Here is a 14,408-nt window from a genome sequence, read left to right on the forward strand (position 1 = left end):
CTATTTATCCAATCTCTCTTAAGTCTCAGAAATGTTTTTTTTTTAGCTAAGCCAATCAGTAATACTGTTCACAGCTCACAGTATTTGGCTTAGATAAAAAAAAAATGCCGTTTCTGAGACTAAGATATTATTGGTCAAAAAAAAAAGGTTCATTTGTCCCATCGAACTTTAAAGGCTTAAATTTCTGATGAACTTAATATGATATATTTGTTAACTTGTTCAATATTGTATTTTGTAGAAGAAGACACAACAGAAAAGAAAGCAGATGAATCAGGTACACAAAATTTTGGTTTCTTTTATGCAAAAGCACTCTGCTGTTCTTGATGAACCCTAGGCAGGTTGCTACAAATTAAGATTATTGGATTATTTGATCAACCCAGAGTAGTTGTATATATGTATGAGTGTTGTGTTGGTCGATTGTGATGATAAATGGCACAGAATCTTAACATACACCCCTCCTTTTTTATTTACAGAAAAACCCAAAACTCCAGAAGGAAGTAAAGAAGAAGGTGCTATTGAAGTTAAACCTGAAGTTGATGAAGATAAAAAAGACACAACCAAGAATGAAAGTGGTAAGAAAATACTAGAATCTTGATCATATTTTGAGCTGTTCATACATTTGCAGATTTTTTGTATGCAAAAATAGTTAATATCAGTTTTCAGTCCAATCTGCTTCTAAAGTCTTAACTTTATCTCTTGTAATAGGTTTACAATATTAAATATTGGGTCTACTTGAATACTGAGAAATGTTGACTTTACAGGGTCATTGATTGTGTTCACCATTCTCATGCGACTAATTCTTAAGTAATGGTGAACTCATATCAAACATTCACTGAAATGTTAAACGGATTGTAAAGAGGTTTTGTGTATTTGGGACACTGATAGCATCAATTTGCATCATTCCAATTTTTCATTGGACCACATCTGTGGTTCTTGCAATTCCATTAAAACTAAGTGTTTGATGAAGTCACTAGAGGAGAACTGCATAGATATAAGTAGTAGCTTCAGGTAGCTCCCCTCTAGTGACGTCATAAAAGGCGTTAGTTTAAGTAAAATTGCAAAAACCACAGAAATCGGCATGAAAATTAGAATGGTGCAAATTGATATCAGTGTTCCTGATACACATAAAAATTTTGAAAACCTCTTTACAATCCCTTTAACTCTCAAAGAATGTCTTGATACATAGTCATCATCACAATTTTACTTATTAATAATCTTTTTCACTTTCAGAAGCCTAAAGAAGATAAATCCAACTTGCCATCAGCATTTAGTTTTCAAAACTTTTACACCGAACTATCTTTCATCAAATTGTATTTCCATGCCTTAATTATATTCTCTGCCAAAGTATTGTTTTTTTTTCAAAACTGTATATGTCATACCAAATATTGTCACTTGGAAGCTTTGTGCCTCTTTAAAAGTCAAAATAATGCTTAGAGTTTAGATTTTTGACTGTTACATAAAGCATATATGACCTTATTTGGTTTGATATTTTTTAGGTTATATAATCAAAAGCCTACACTATTTTATATAAAAACTTCAGTAATGCCCTAATGCACCTTAATAGCTTCAGGAAAAGTATTTCTATTTTGTGATATAATTCTAATTGTAAATATAGTATTTATTAGTGTTTGTTTGTCATATTTTGTCATTAATGTTAATTATCTATATCATATCATATTTTTAAATTGTTATACATGTTATAGTGATCAGAGTTGATATTTGCTTAAAGTCTCATGGTTTGCAGCAGGACTGTTTGTTTAGTTTTATTTGCCAGTGAAATTTGACAAAAATTCTGGTAGCAGGCTAAAATTATAGACTATGAAAATACACTAAAATTGTGTTTCCAACAGGATGATCATGCCCAACTTCAACTCTGATGATTATTTTCAGTCAAAATATATCCATTGAACTGTGATAGCCATATTAAAATGTTAAATCTTAAATTCTTCTTTACTAAACATCTTCAAAGGGTAAAGGATACCCCTCGATAAAATTTGGCCAAAGTTGCAAATGTGAGTGTTATGACTTGACTGATGATCAGTCTATTGGTGAATGCCTCATTCGAATCTCATCATCAATATGGCTGCAGCCGTAGAAAAGTTCTGCTCAACCTCCAAACCCCCAGACAATTTTTTTTCTGTGTTGGAACAACGATCGCATAAGGTAGTTAACGTCAACAGTTAATTATATGCATAACAAACAAAAAAAATATCAACGAAAATTTACATGTTCAAAATCAGACTCATCTACCTACAGACATTTCTTAGTCAGAATTTTGTTCTTGAATTAAATACAGAATAATTATTGGGTGCGGGTCATCTTTTCCCCGACATGAATACTGAAAACTCCATTCTTGTGTCCTACGTCACGAAATGTAGGCCATAAGCACGTGCAGTCGTAACAGACGAATTTATGTGATCCACGAGAAGAAAGGCAGGTGTCTTCACATAGTAACAAACTTTTGAACTTTTTGTCTGAATCATTTACACAGATGATGTGTGTGGTGGATTTCTGCCGATGAAACCTTTCGTTGAATGGCAAAGGAATTATTAAACGCCAGAACGTGGTTCGATATTAAGGAGTTACAGAAGGAATATGGTGTCTTAACAGTGTCAACATATATGGTAAGTTATGTTTGAAAATGATTCTTTTGCGGTAATAGAAAAGAAATGGCAGGAACACACTGTTGCTAATGTACAATCTGTTGCGTTGGAACGATACATTATTTTCATTAACATTGAATATACCTTTTATATCAACGATTTTTTTTACACTGAATGATTTTGTTTTATTTACAACGCGAGATTATGTTCAGTGAAACTGAATACTCTCTTATAACGATGTGACATTATTTTCAGTAACACTGAATATAAACTCTTTACATCAACGAGACATTATTTTACACTGAATATACTCTTTATAACAACCAGACATTATTTTACACTGAATATACTCTTTATAACAACCAGACATTATTTTCAGTAACACTGAATATAAACCCTTTATATCAACGAGACATTATTTTACACTGAATATACTCTTTATAACAACGAGAAACTATTTTCAGTAACACTGAATAATATATACTTTTTATATCAACGATTAATTACACTGAATGATCGCTTTTTTTCAACGTAAAATACTGGATATTCTCTTTTGTACAACGAGATATTATTTACAGTAAGTGCAACGTGATAATATTTTCATTAATACTGAATAAACTCTTTAGTACGAGACGTACTTATAACCAATGACGTTTATCAGATATTGTCTTGTCTTGTGTGCCGTTCTTTATTCTCTTTATGTTCATTGTGACTGTTTTTCAGTCCCTTGTGGATGGCCTTTTTAGTTCATTATTTTATAGCGGTCTTTAAGCATGGCTGTTAGTCAATACAATTCTCATTTCAAAGTAAGCAATGAAAGGAGTTTCTTTAGGCATATTTTGAAGCAGTTGATTTCTTGCATGACATGTAAATTCCGATTTGATTGTATTACAAAGTTATCTTATCCCAAGTTAGTCCGGTTAAATCCATCATTGCTTAAGGAGCATAGTTTCTGAAGGGGATATTTGGCTAAAGATCTTGTAGGGCTACTGAGTCAGTCAACCAAAGGCTAGTTTCTTAAGCACCACGGCATATACCTGTATCTTATGTTGGTTTCTACAGACAAATCCGGCAGCAAACAATAATGTAAAAATCTGCTTTTAATATTCCTTTTATTAAACAACACAACAAGTGAATGAAATTCATGAATCTCAAAAAATATCTTTTTGAATAGTGTAGTGGATAATGAATTTCTATTTCATAGGCAATAAAAATTAGTAAACACAAATTGTTACAAATATATATACCATGCCATGCCATATCAAAGCAATACTATGTTTTAGAACGAACATAAATTCAAGAATTTTAAACTTGGCCAATAAGAGCATATATTCACCAGTAGATATACCTGGTGTCATAAACTTATAAAATCCGATAAATCCAAAAATCGTAGTGATTATCCATAAATATGCAATTAACTATTAAAAATACTTAATATTAAGATTCAACGTCTTTTAATAATTACTTAGTTTCATGAATTTTTCAGATTTTACAGGGATTCTGTTGTTACTTTATGACACCAGGTAAGTTCAATGAATATATATTCATATTGACCATTCTTAAGAGCTTAAATTCTATGTTCAATCTAAGACATAGTATAACTTTTATTTTTGATTTCTAACAAAGTTTTTTCCCTTAATTAATATTATAAAAAATATTATAAAGAGCATGCCAAAATATAAATAGCTATATTATAATAAGTCATTTAACAAAATACTAATTGAGTAGACTTCTATGATTCAAAATATTGCTCTTACTTTTATAATATTATGAAATTTGTACTTTTAAAATATTGAATATGTACTACATCTAACAGTTGATTCTATCAATGTATCTATAAGCTTGGTAATAATTATAATAGTCATGATTATTAACAATGATAATTGGACTGTTAAAATGAGTTTAGTTCAACAATATGTTGTTAAGATGTATTTGAGTATGTCATTTCTAAAAAGTTCAGACAAAAAAAAGCATGTTTACAAGTTACAACTATTGCCTTATAACTAATACAGTTTATCAAAATAAAATCAAAATAGTTTCATTGATTAATTAAATTGAGGAATTAAAAATGTGGTGCATCTTTATCCCACAGAGTTTGTAGATAGTTGTCGATGTCAGTGGAGGGAAAACGATCTTGGAATGATTGGATCAAACCACCAGCTGAGGCTTCATAGGATACAATATCAACACTCTCACCTAAAAAATATCATTGTATAACTGGTATGTAAATGGACACAGATTTTTACCATTTTGATAATCATGACTACATTTTTTGTGGGTGAATATCCACCTAAACAGTCAATACTAAAATGTTGATTTTTTTACTTCTGATACAACAATATTTTGATGAAGCATCTTGCAGCTAAAGAAAACTCGCAAATATAAATTCAAAAGAACTTAAGGGCTCTAAGTGCCAATATCTTAGAGAATTCTGCTTACCTTTCACTATAGTATTATGTTGAACAAACATTTTTCGTGGTTGTTTTCTAGCCATGACAATTTTGCGCAAACTTAAGAAATGTGGTTCACAGGTATCATTGACATCGGAGTAAAAATCATACATATTTTTACCTTCATCATAATCACCAGTCGTTTTATATACCTAACAATATATAGTAATAATTACAATTCCATGATTTAATTCAAGCATATGGAAACAATAAGAGTAAAGGATTTTCTGGATATCTCCTCATTAGGTGGTTGGACAACATGAAAAACCAGTAGATGAAGGATTCAAATTTGAAATGGTTTACTTTCAATTAGTTACACTTTGATTGTCAAGACATTTTGCCAATGATTATGCACAAAACAGATTTAAAATATTTTCAAATCAATATAGTTTTAGAATGATAACAAAAGTTAATTTGTTTTGTTCTCTTTGGATGAAAAATGGGTGGGTTTTATAATGTTCCAGGGTAGAAACCAGGTCATAGTTAAGATTGGTGGAATTGCTCTCTTACTAACCTGTAATTTACGTAGAAATTTCCCAATGGCTGGTTTACCAACAGAGATTATTTTAGCTCTGTCTAATATGATACGTAAATCTGGATTTCCATCTTCACCGGTTAATTTCTCAATCTTCACAAAATCTTCACCAGCTTCTAATAATACTCTCAATATTACAAATCTGGCATTCATATGAGCCTGAAATTATATATTGTGATGTAACAAATGTTAGTTGTCAAGAATCATACCCTTGATCTTACATGCGAATATCATGAGTTGATAAAAGCTGAGGCACATGTTTCACATAAAGAGGTTTGTTGATCTATAATGACCAATATTTATCAATGTAAGGTGGAAGTCTTGAAAATCTGGATCAGTTAATAGAAGATCAAATAGTCCAAAATATCAAAGAAATACCATAAAAATAAAGTTACCTGTTTCCATTTACCAGTTTCTGGGGAATAGAATTCTAACCCAATCAAACCAGCTCGTACCATATTTAACCAGTTAATATAGATGATATCATCAGCATCATCACCAACATGACTAAATATTCTAGAAAAATATCACAAAATAAAAATTGAATCAAGATATCAAGTCATTTCTGGTGTTTTTGATTCCGCTCTTTTGATCATAGCAGCTTTCCCATGCCTTCCAAATCATTTCAGGTGTTTTAAATCTTTGTAATTTAATTCATCAGGAGCTCCTGACTCAGATCCTTCTTTGTGAGGTTCTATAGCACAGTTGGTTAGAGCGTCATTTGTATTGTTATGTCGAGCAAATGGTGGTTGTAGGTTCAATTCTCGATCGGCGTGTGATAGTCTGATGACCATGAAGTTGTCTTCAAGGATCCTCAACTGTGAACCTAAGTTGTTATCCTTGTAAAATATAGTTGTTTCTGTCTTTCTTTCTGATTGTTTTAGATCTGATTCAAATCATTCCAGATATTACAGATCCCTTGTGATTCAGAGTTGTTTTTAAGCTTAACAAATGTAAAAAAATAGATCATTTACATACTTAAGTACATCAGTTGATAGACAAAGATACAAGCCAACACATTCTGCTCTACATTCTTCATAACTAGCAGCTACAGTAGTAAATTTACTATCCCATGTTTCGTTATGTTCATACCACTTACTGATCTGAAAACAGAAACAATTGTTTATAACTAGTAGCTCCAGTAGTAAACTTACTATCCCATGTTTCATTATGTTTATACCACTTACTAATCTGAAAACAGAAACAATTGTTTATAACTAGTAGCTCCAGTAGTAAACTTACTATCCCATGTTTCGTTATGTTTATACCACTTACTAATCTGAAAACAGAAACAATTGTTTATAACTAGTAGCTCCAGTAGTAAACTTACTATCCCATGTTTCATTATGTTTATACCACTTACTAATCTGAAAACAGAAACAATACTTTACAGCTAGCACTTAAAATAGATTGTTAGCCAAAAAAGAAAGAGTAAGAGAGAAATACAAACCTTTTGGCCAGTTTCAGTATGAGTCACTGCCTCAATATCAAAATTAAATTTACCATCCTCACCCTGAAATAAGAATTTTTTATAAGACATATGATTTCCAGGGATTCCAAAAACCAAAATATGCACAGGCTATCATCAATTTGAAGAGATTCGAAAGGTTCTTTTTACTTCTCATATTAGAGAATTTCAGACACTTATACCATCACAAAAACCTATCAAGCAAAATTGTATTTGTGATGGTGACGTCTTAATCTAGTAATGTTTTTCTTGAATTACATGAACATCCGTTATCTATAAGGTGCGGACTATAAACTAAACTTAATTAACAAACTATACAACTTAAAAACTAATATGCTCATAAAATACACAATTTACAGTATTATACAGGCATTGATAGTCCTATGATATCTTAGAACAAGCACCTGAACATACCTTGATAAAGAGTTTACCACTACCATGTCCTAATAATTCATGTAAACCAACTTGTACTTCAAAAGATGGTAGTTTCCATTTTACATAGAGTTCCTACAAATTACAAAAACAGGCTTAACATAACATCTATATAATATATAGTTGTAGCTCTGTGGGTCAAATTATTTTCTAATACAATAAGAAATCACATGGGATAATGCAATTCTATTAAGTCCAAAGTTTAATATGTATGCTTATAGCTCATAGTAGTTTTCTGTGGTTAGTTTGACTTAACCTTTGTAGATACAGCTATCAAGTCACTGTTTGATGACAGTCTTTTTTATAACCACAGACAAAAAGAAATAACTTTTAGCACTAGTCAAATTGAATAAGAAAAGTTAGTGTATATCATACCTTATCAGCTTCATTAAGAAATGTTATTTTAGTATCTTTATAACCAGATGTTAACACATTTCCCAAAGATACATTTTTAAATCCTTCATTTTGTCTTATATCATTATCTGTAAAAGAAATATAAATATATCTAATATATATGATACTGATACTAAATAATACTTAATACTTAATACTGATATAACATACTAGCATACTTAATCCTGATATAACTTACTAGCATACTTAATCCTGATATAACTTATTAGCATACTTAATCCTGATATAACTTACTAGCATACTTAATCCTAATATAACTTACTAGCATACTTATCTTGACATAACTTACTAGCATACTTAATCTTGACATAACTTATTAGCATACTTAATCTTGACATAACTTATTAGCATACTTAATCTTGACATAACTTAATAGCATACTTAATCCTGATATAACTTACTAGCATACTTATCCTGACATAGCTTATTAGCATACTTAAACCTGATATAACTTACTAGCATACTTATCCTGACATAGCTTATTAGCATACTTAATCCTGATAAAACTTACTAGCATACTTATTCCTGATATAACATACTAGCATACTTAATCCTGATATAACTTACTACCATACTTATCCTGACATAGCTTATTAGCATACTTAATCCTGATATAACTTATTAGCATACTTAATCCTGATATAACTTACTAGCATACTTATCCTGACATAGCTTATTAGCATACTTAATCCTGATATAACTTACTAGCATACTTATCCGGACATAGCTTATTAGCATACTTAATCCTGATATAACTTACTACCATACTTATCCGGACATAGTTTATTAGCATACTTAACCCTGATATAAATTATTTGCATACTTATCCTGACATAACTTATTTGCATTTTCTGTGATTCATCTTGGCTATTATGGGAGGAGATCAAAGGAGCAGTTGACCCTGTGAACTGATCTCTGACCCAACCTATTTCACCACCACCGTTGAGATCACGTCACAATGGCTCTATACTTCCTCTTTCATTTTGCGTCAAAATAATTAGTAAATTAATATTATATCTCATAAAACATTGACTCATTTTCTTCATTTCATTGGCCATAAAGATGGGAATTTCATATCTATTTGCAACATATGGTCCACTTTGCTTGAGATATTTAGTTTCCAATCAAAAGTGTAGTGCCTTAGTTGGGAAAGAACAAGGATAAACAAGAACTTTAAGACAATTTATCTTGTTAAGATTTCAGAATATGCTCTTCTGCCAATATTTTTGATACTTACAATTAGGAATGTTAATACCAGCAGGTATACCACTACCACCAAATGCTAGAACATCTAATGATGTAAAATCTGGTCGTAGAAATTTATCTTTCTCGTACTCAGAGGGCCAAGGTAGATGAGCTAGTAGGTGTTCAGCACTGCTCACCAAATCACCAAATTTCTTACTCATTTCTTTATTTACCACAGCAGCAAAACCTTCAACAACAAACAATGTCTGTATTCCATCAAATTAGGGCTTGAATTCTGAACAGGCTGCTGCTTACATAAAGGTCCAAAGCTTGGTATTAAATAAACATACAACTCATGTCTTCATAGTCTGAAGTTTTAGTACTGAGCATAATGCCTGCCAGTTTAAAGATCAATAAACAAGTGGTTGCCTAGCAAGATACGCCCCCTTTCCTGATACATATTCAGTAAATCAAGGGCGGTCACCTATCTGTGTCAAATCATATCAAAATCTAATTTGTGCAAGATATTGTTGATTTAAACAAACACATATTATTGAATAAAATTCTGAAATAAACTGTCACCTGTTATTGCATTCACAAGCCAACAAATTTTGATGTGTTTCTCCTAAGTCAAGGGCAATAACTCAAATTCTGTTGATCGCAAAATTGGCAAATTCAATTTCGACTAAGATCTCATCATTATAAATGATCACACCAAATTTCATAAAAATCAGATGTAAATTGTAGTCTCTATTGTGTTCACAGGCCAATTGTGGACAGATGGACAGGGGCGACGACAATATACGATAACATTTTAAAGATCAATAAGAAATGTGATGTGACATACCTTCAAATTCACCACGAACACCATAAGGATCTCTATAAGATTCTATAAATCCAATGTAACTATAATAATCAAAAAATTTTATAATGCAATCAATCTATCATATCTCACATGTACAAGGAACTTTCTCCACACATTTTCTTTCACCAAATTCTACCATTTTATCCAATTGGTTTTAGTTGTTTCATGGGCTGTATCTTGTCTTAATACATCCGTTAATCGTAAAATCTATCTATGCTGTCAGGATTTTCCAGTGATAAATCTATATTTTGGGATTTTGTTTTTGTGGCTAAGCCTGGCAAATTGGTTTTGCTATCTTCAAAATCCATCAGACCTTTCTGAATTCAACTTGGTGAATTTAACTTACTGCAGCACCTACATGATGATAAAAACAAAATGGCTTACGTTTCAACTATAGGTGAAGTGTTTTTGATCCAGTGTCTAGAACCATCTTTATGAGCTGGTAATGAACCAGTAGTAAAACTTTTAATATATTCCTCCAACATCTTCTCTTCATTTTCATTAGCAGCATATTTCTATTGAGGAAAATAAGAAGTAGAAAATGAAACTGTAGCCATGTAAAAAGTTATCAATCACTAAAAAAGGACCAAAGAATTGAAGCCCTATGCACTACAGGCTATCTATATAAAAGGTCTATCCACAGTTAGAAATAGTATAATGTTTCTGTCCTTCAGCAAAATGACTGTAAAGCATTGGTGGTGTTCATTAGTTGCAGAAAATTTATTTCATTTCTTGCAATTTTCAAGTCATGTCTAGTTTTGAATGTGAAAAGAAAAAATTGTCTTGCATCTCAGGTTTATTAAGGCTGATCTATTATCAAAATCCATAAGATAGGAAAAGTATCTTTGAAAAAATTTGTCGTCATATCTTACCTTGGCCAAGGTTAAATTCTCACACACCAGTTTCATTAGTGGTGAATAATCTCCCCTGGTAACTTTGAATGATAAAGACTCTGTTGAACCAGACGGTGCAAATTGATAATCACCTAATATTTTGTCATAACCTGGGACGACTCCAGCTGAAAATGATTCACATGAACGAATAAAATTAAACACGGTATAAAATGTTAATTGGGAAACAAACTTTAATGTTATGTAAGTGTCCTCTTCAGAATCTTTTTAAATAAGAAGACCACCATCTAGAATTTATATCATGGCCACCATCTAGAATTTATATCATGGCCACCATCTAGAATTTATATCATGGCCACCATCTAGAATTTATATCATGGCCACCATCTAGGATTTATATCATGGCCACCATCTAGAATTTATATCATGGCCACCATCTAGAATTTATATCATGGCCACCATCTAGAATTTATATCATGGCCACCATCTAGAATTTATATCATGGCCACCATCTAGGATTTATATCATGGCCACCATCTAGAATTTATATCATGGCCACCATCTAGAATTTATATCATGGCCACCATCTAGGATTTATACCATGGCCACCATCTAGAATTTATATCATGGCCACCATCTAGGATTTATATCATGGCCATCATCTAGAATTTATATCATCGCCATCATCTAGGATTTTTATCATGGCACTGAAAGAATCATTTTTTAGACACAAATGCAGTGAACTTATTTTAATGTGTACTGTCCCTTCTCATAAACATAAAAGGGATACTCTTGTTCTTGTGCATGATTTATAGTTTTGTATTCAACTTTAACTCAAAGAGTTTTATACCTTGAGTATCAGAAGATGCCAAACGAACTTCATATCTTGGTATCTTAGTACTAGGGTCTTCAGTTTTAAACAATCTTGTATTATAGGCACTTATATCCTAAAATTTAATTTAAAAACACATTGTTCAATATTTACTCAATATCATCTTTTTTGACCCTGACTCCGACCCTGTTTTCTTTGATGATGAATCACATGAGAAAATGTCACAGTTCATAGTGCAGTGGTTCCCAACCTATTTCAGCCTTCACACTCCTGGAGCAATCATCTGGACCTATTACACCCCAAAAATTTGTTTGTATCCACATTTGCAGAATGTGATTATGTGAATAAAGTTTTCTTTGAAAGAAAGATTATATATAAAACTTACCATTTTGTTAAGGAATTCTTGAGTAATGTCTGCATCTTTTTTATCACAATTACCAGAAAAATATGTAGTTGTTCCCTAAAATAGTAAAATACACATACTTTTTCCACCAACTATTAAATAGACTGATTCTAGCAAATGTAGAGGAGCAGGATGGAACAAATACTTTTGAAAAAATTTTCAATACAAGCATGAGAAAACACATTAAAAAAATTTTTTGAATATGTTAGTAACTCGAAATATTAGTGAATTAATATCATTTTGAAACCTTGTTTTTACCAATGGTAATATGCAGCCAAAATTTAGACATTAATTTCCAGGAAGGCAGTTTGTGTGATGACAGTACCTTGTCTCCTAATCCCAATTCTTTCTGTTTGTCTTCTAGAGAGAATATTCTATCTGATACTCGATTCCACAGACCCTGAATAATTTTACCATCCTTCTTAGCAGCTTCACTATTCAGAATAATCTTTTCAAACTTTTCCTGAAATTCAATTTTCATTTTCATTAAAGTTTGATGGAATATTTTATGATAATAAATATTCAAATCCTCAAGTGATAATGCGATTGATCACTTTATAACTCATTTCATTACCTTGTTCTGATCATTTTGTTTTTGAAAAAGCATCTAGTCGATTGAATGGGACAATAAACAGAGGCCTTGTGTGCTACAGACTGTGCATGTTAAGTATATAGTAGCCTAATGCCACTGTCCTGGCAAAATTTCCCTCATTGCACACTGCATGGCATTGCCCTATTAGGTGCTGAAAATTAGGACAAAACTCATTTGTACAATAACAGATTTATATAGCTGAGAATGAAGAGTATATTTGCCCTCTTGGGCCTCATTGATAACAAAATACCCAATATTCGGCATATAACAATTAATATTCTCATACCTTTGAAATTCTTGGAACAAATTTGCTGTCACCAAAAGATTTATAATTACCCATATTGGCATAGAAACCAGCAGCATATATGAGGAACGCCTGAAGATTTAATAGTATGCATATAAAAACCAATAATCATTGTAATGAGCAATTCTTGTTTTTTTGTGGCATTCATGGGGACAAAGGAACATCAAGTCATTTGATACTATTTTCTGTCGATTCATATACATTGGAATACTCAGATATTGGCTCTGATTCAGATATTGGCTCTCATTCAGATAATGGTTCTCATTCAGGTATTGTCTCGGCTCTCATTCAGATATTGTCTTGGCTCTCATTCAGATATTGGCTTGGATCTCATTCAGATATTGTCTTGGCTCTCATTCAGATATTGTCTTGGCTCTCATTCAGATATTGGCTTGGATCTCACTCAGATATCTCGGCTCTCATCACAAGTCTTCATCTCTTTACTGCTTTTTTTTATCTTTATGAGCAGAGTAGACAACTAAATACAACGAACCGGGCTGCAAAACATGTTATGTAAGCTTGTCTTAATCTTTAGTTCGTGAATTTTGCTTAACACAAAAGACAAGTTTGTTAGTCTAATTCTTTATTCCTGTCAACCACGGACCAAATACTGTAAAAACTGACCTGGAATTCTTCTTCATTAATACCATTGTCACTAGCTACTTTCTTTAAATCTTCCAAACTCTGACCACGAAATACTTTCTGTAGTAATACAAAGATACCAGGAGATTCTGGAGAAGTCTAAAAAATAGAGATCCAATGATAAAAATGTAAGATTTCTTCATTCTTGAGCAAAATGAAATGTTTTAAATCTAGCACAGAAGATGGGTACTATTTGCTTTCTACGGTTTCTATCTTTTTTTTCTGCAAACCACATTAAGTGCATTGTTTCAGATTAATTTGTGTACATGTTGAAATTTAGCCACAGTAACTTTGCTGATCCAAATTTAATCCATCTCGAAAAAAAAATATTCTACAACACGAAACTTCAATTCAAATCCATTGCAAACTGTCCTCTTTTAGCCATTGGACTAAAAAAATGGTACTAAAGACACCTGCTCTGAAAAATTACCTGTATTAATACAATTAAACCACCAGCAAATGAAGCTTGTGAGATATAATGAGAATAGAGTTTCTCTCTATCAGTTAAAGCATTGAAAGCATTGGTACATTCTAATAAACAGACACCAGTATCATTGGGTAGGGTATACTGGGATACATCAGCCATTGTTTCTGAAATAAAAATACATCATAAAAATAAAAAATACATTATATGCGAATTCACTGCAGTTAAGTAACCTTAATCTAAAAGCTAACTAAAATTTTTCTAGCATGTACCTATAAATTCTTCAATATAGTCAAATTAATTTCCAATTTACTAATCAATCATTAAAATCATGTTCACCATTTTCACAATGTCGGGCTATTATTTTTACGAACAGCGTCTAATATATGACTGCATTCCTTCATGCAG

The 14,408-nt window shown here is 31.6% G+C and overlaps 1 protein-coding gene across 1 annotated transcript; it reads right to left on the reverse strand.

Annotated features, from left to right (window-relative positions):
* Positions 1–4,665: 4,665 nt before the first annotated feature.
* LOTGIDRAFT_177525 (hypothetical protein) lies at positions 4,666–14,162 on the reverse strand (the record flags this gene model as incomplete). Its single annotated transcript, XM_009065411.1, has 18 exons — positions 4,666–4,799; positions 5,043–5,205; positions 5,568–5,747; positions 5,984–6,104; positions 6,567–6,691; positions 7,039–7,101; positions 7,471–7,563; positions 7,864–7,970; positions 9,140–9,334; positions 9,935–9,993; positions 10,337–10,467; positions 10,825–10,970; positions 11,654–11,750; positions 12,021–12,095; positions 12,364–12,501; positions 12,917–13,006; positions 13,559–13,675; positions 14,007–14,162. 18 exons carry the CDS (start codon positions 14,160–14,162, stop codon positions 4,666–4,668), a joined length of 2,190 nt encoding a protein of 729 aa, XP_009063659.1.
* Between the last annotated feature and the right edge of the window lie 246 nt (positions 14,163–14,408).

Source organism: Lottia gigantea, assembly GCF_000327385.1.
Source record: "Lottia gigantea unplaced genomic scaffold LOTGIsca_7, whole genome shotgun sequence".
NCBI lineage: Eukaryota > Metazoa > Mollusca > Gastropoda > Lottiidae > Lottia > Lottia gigantea.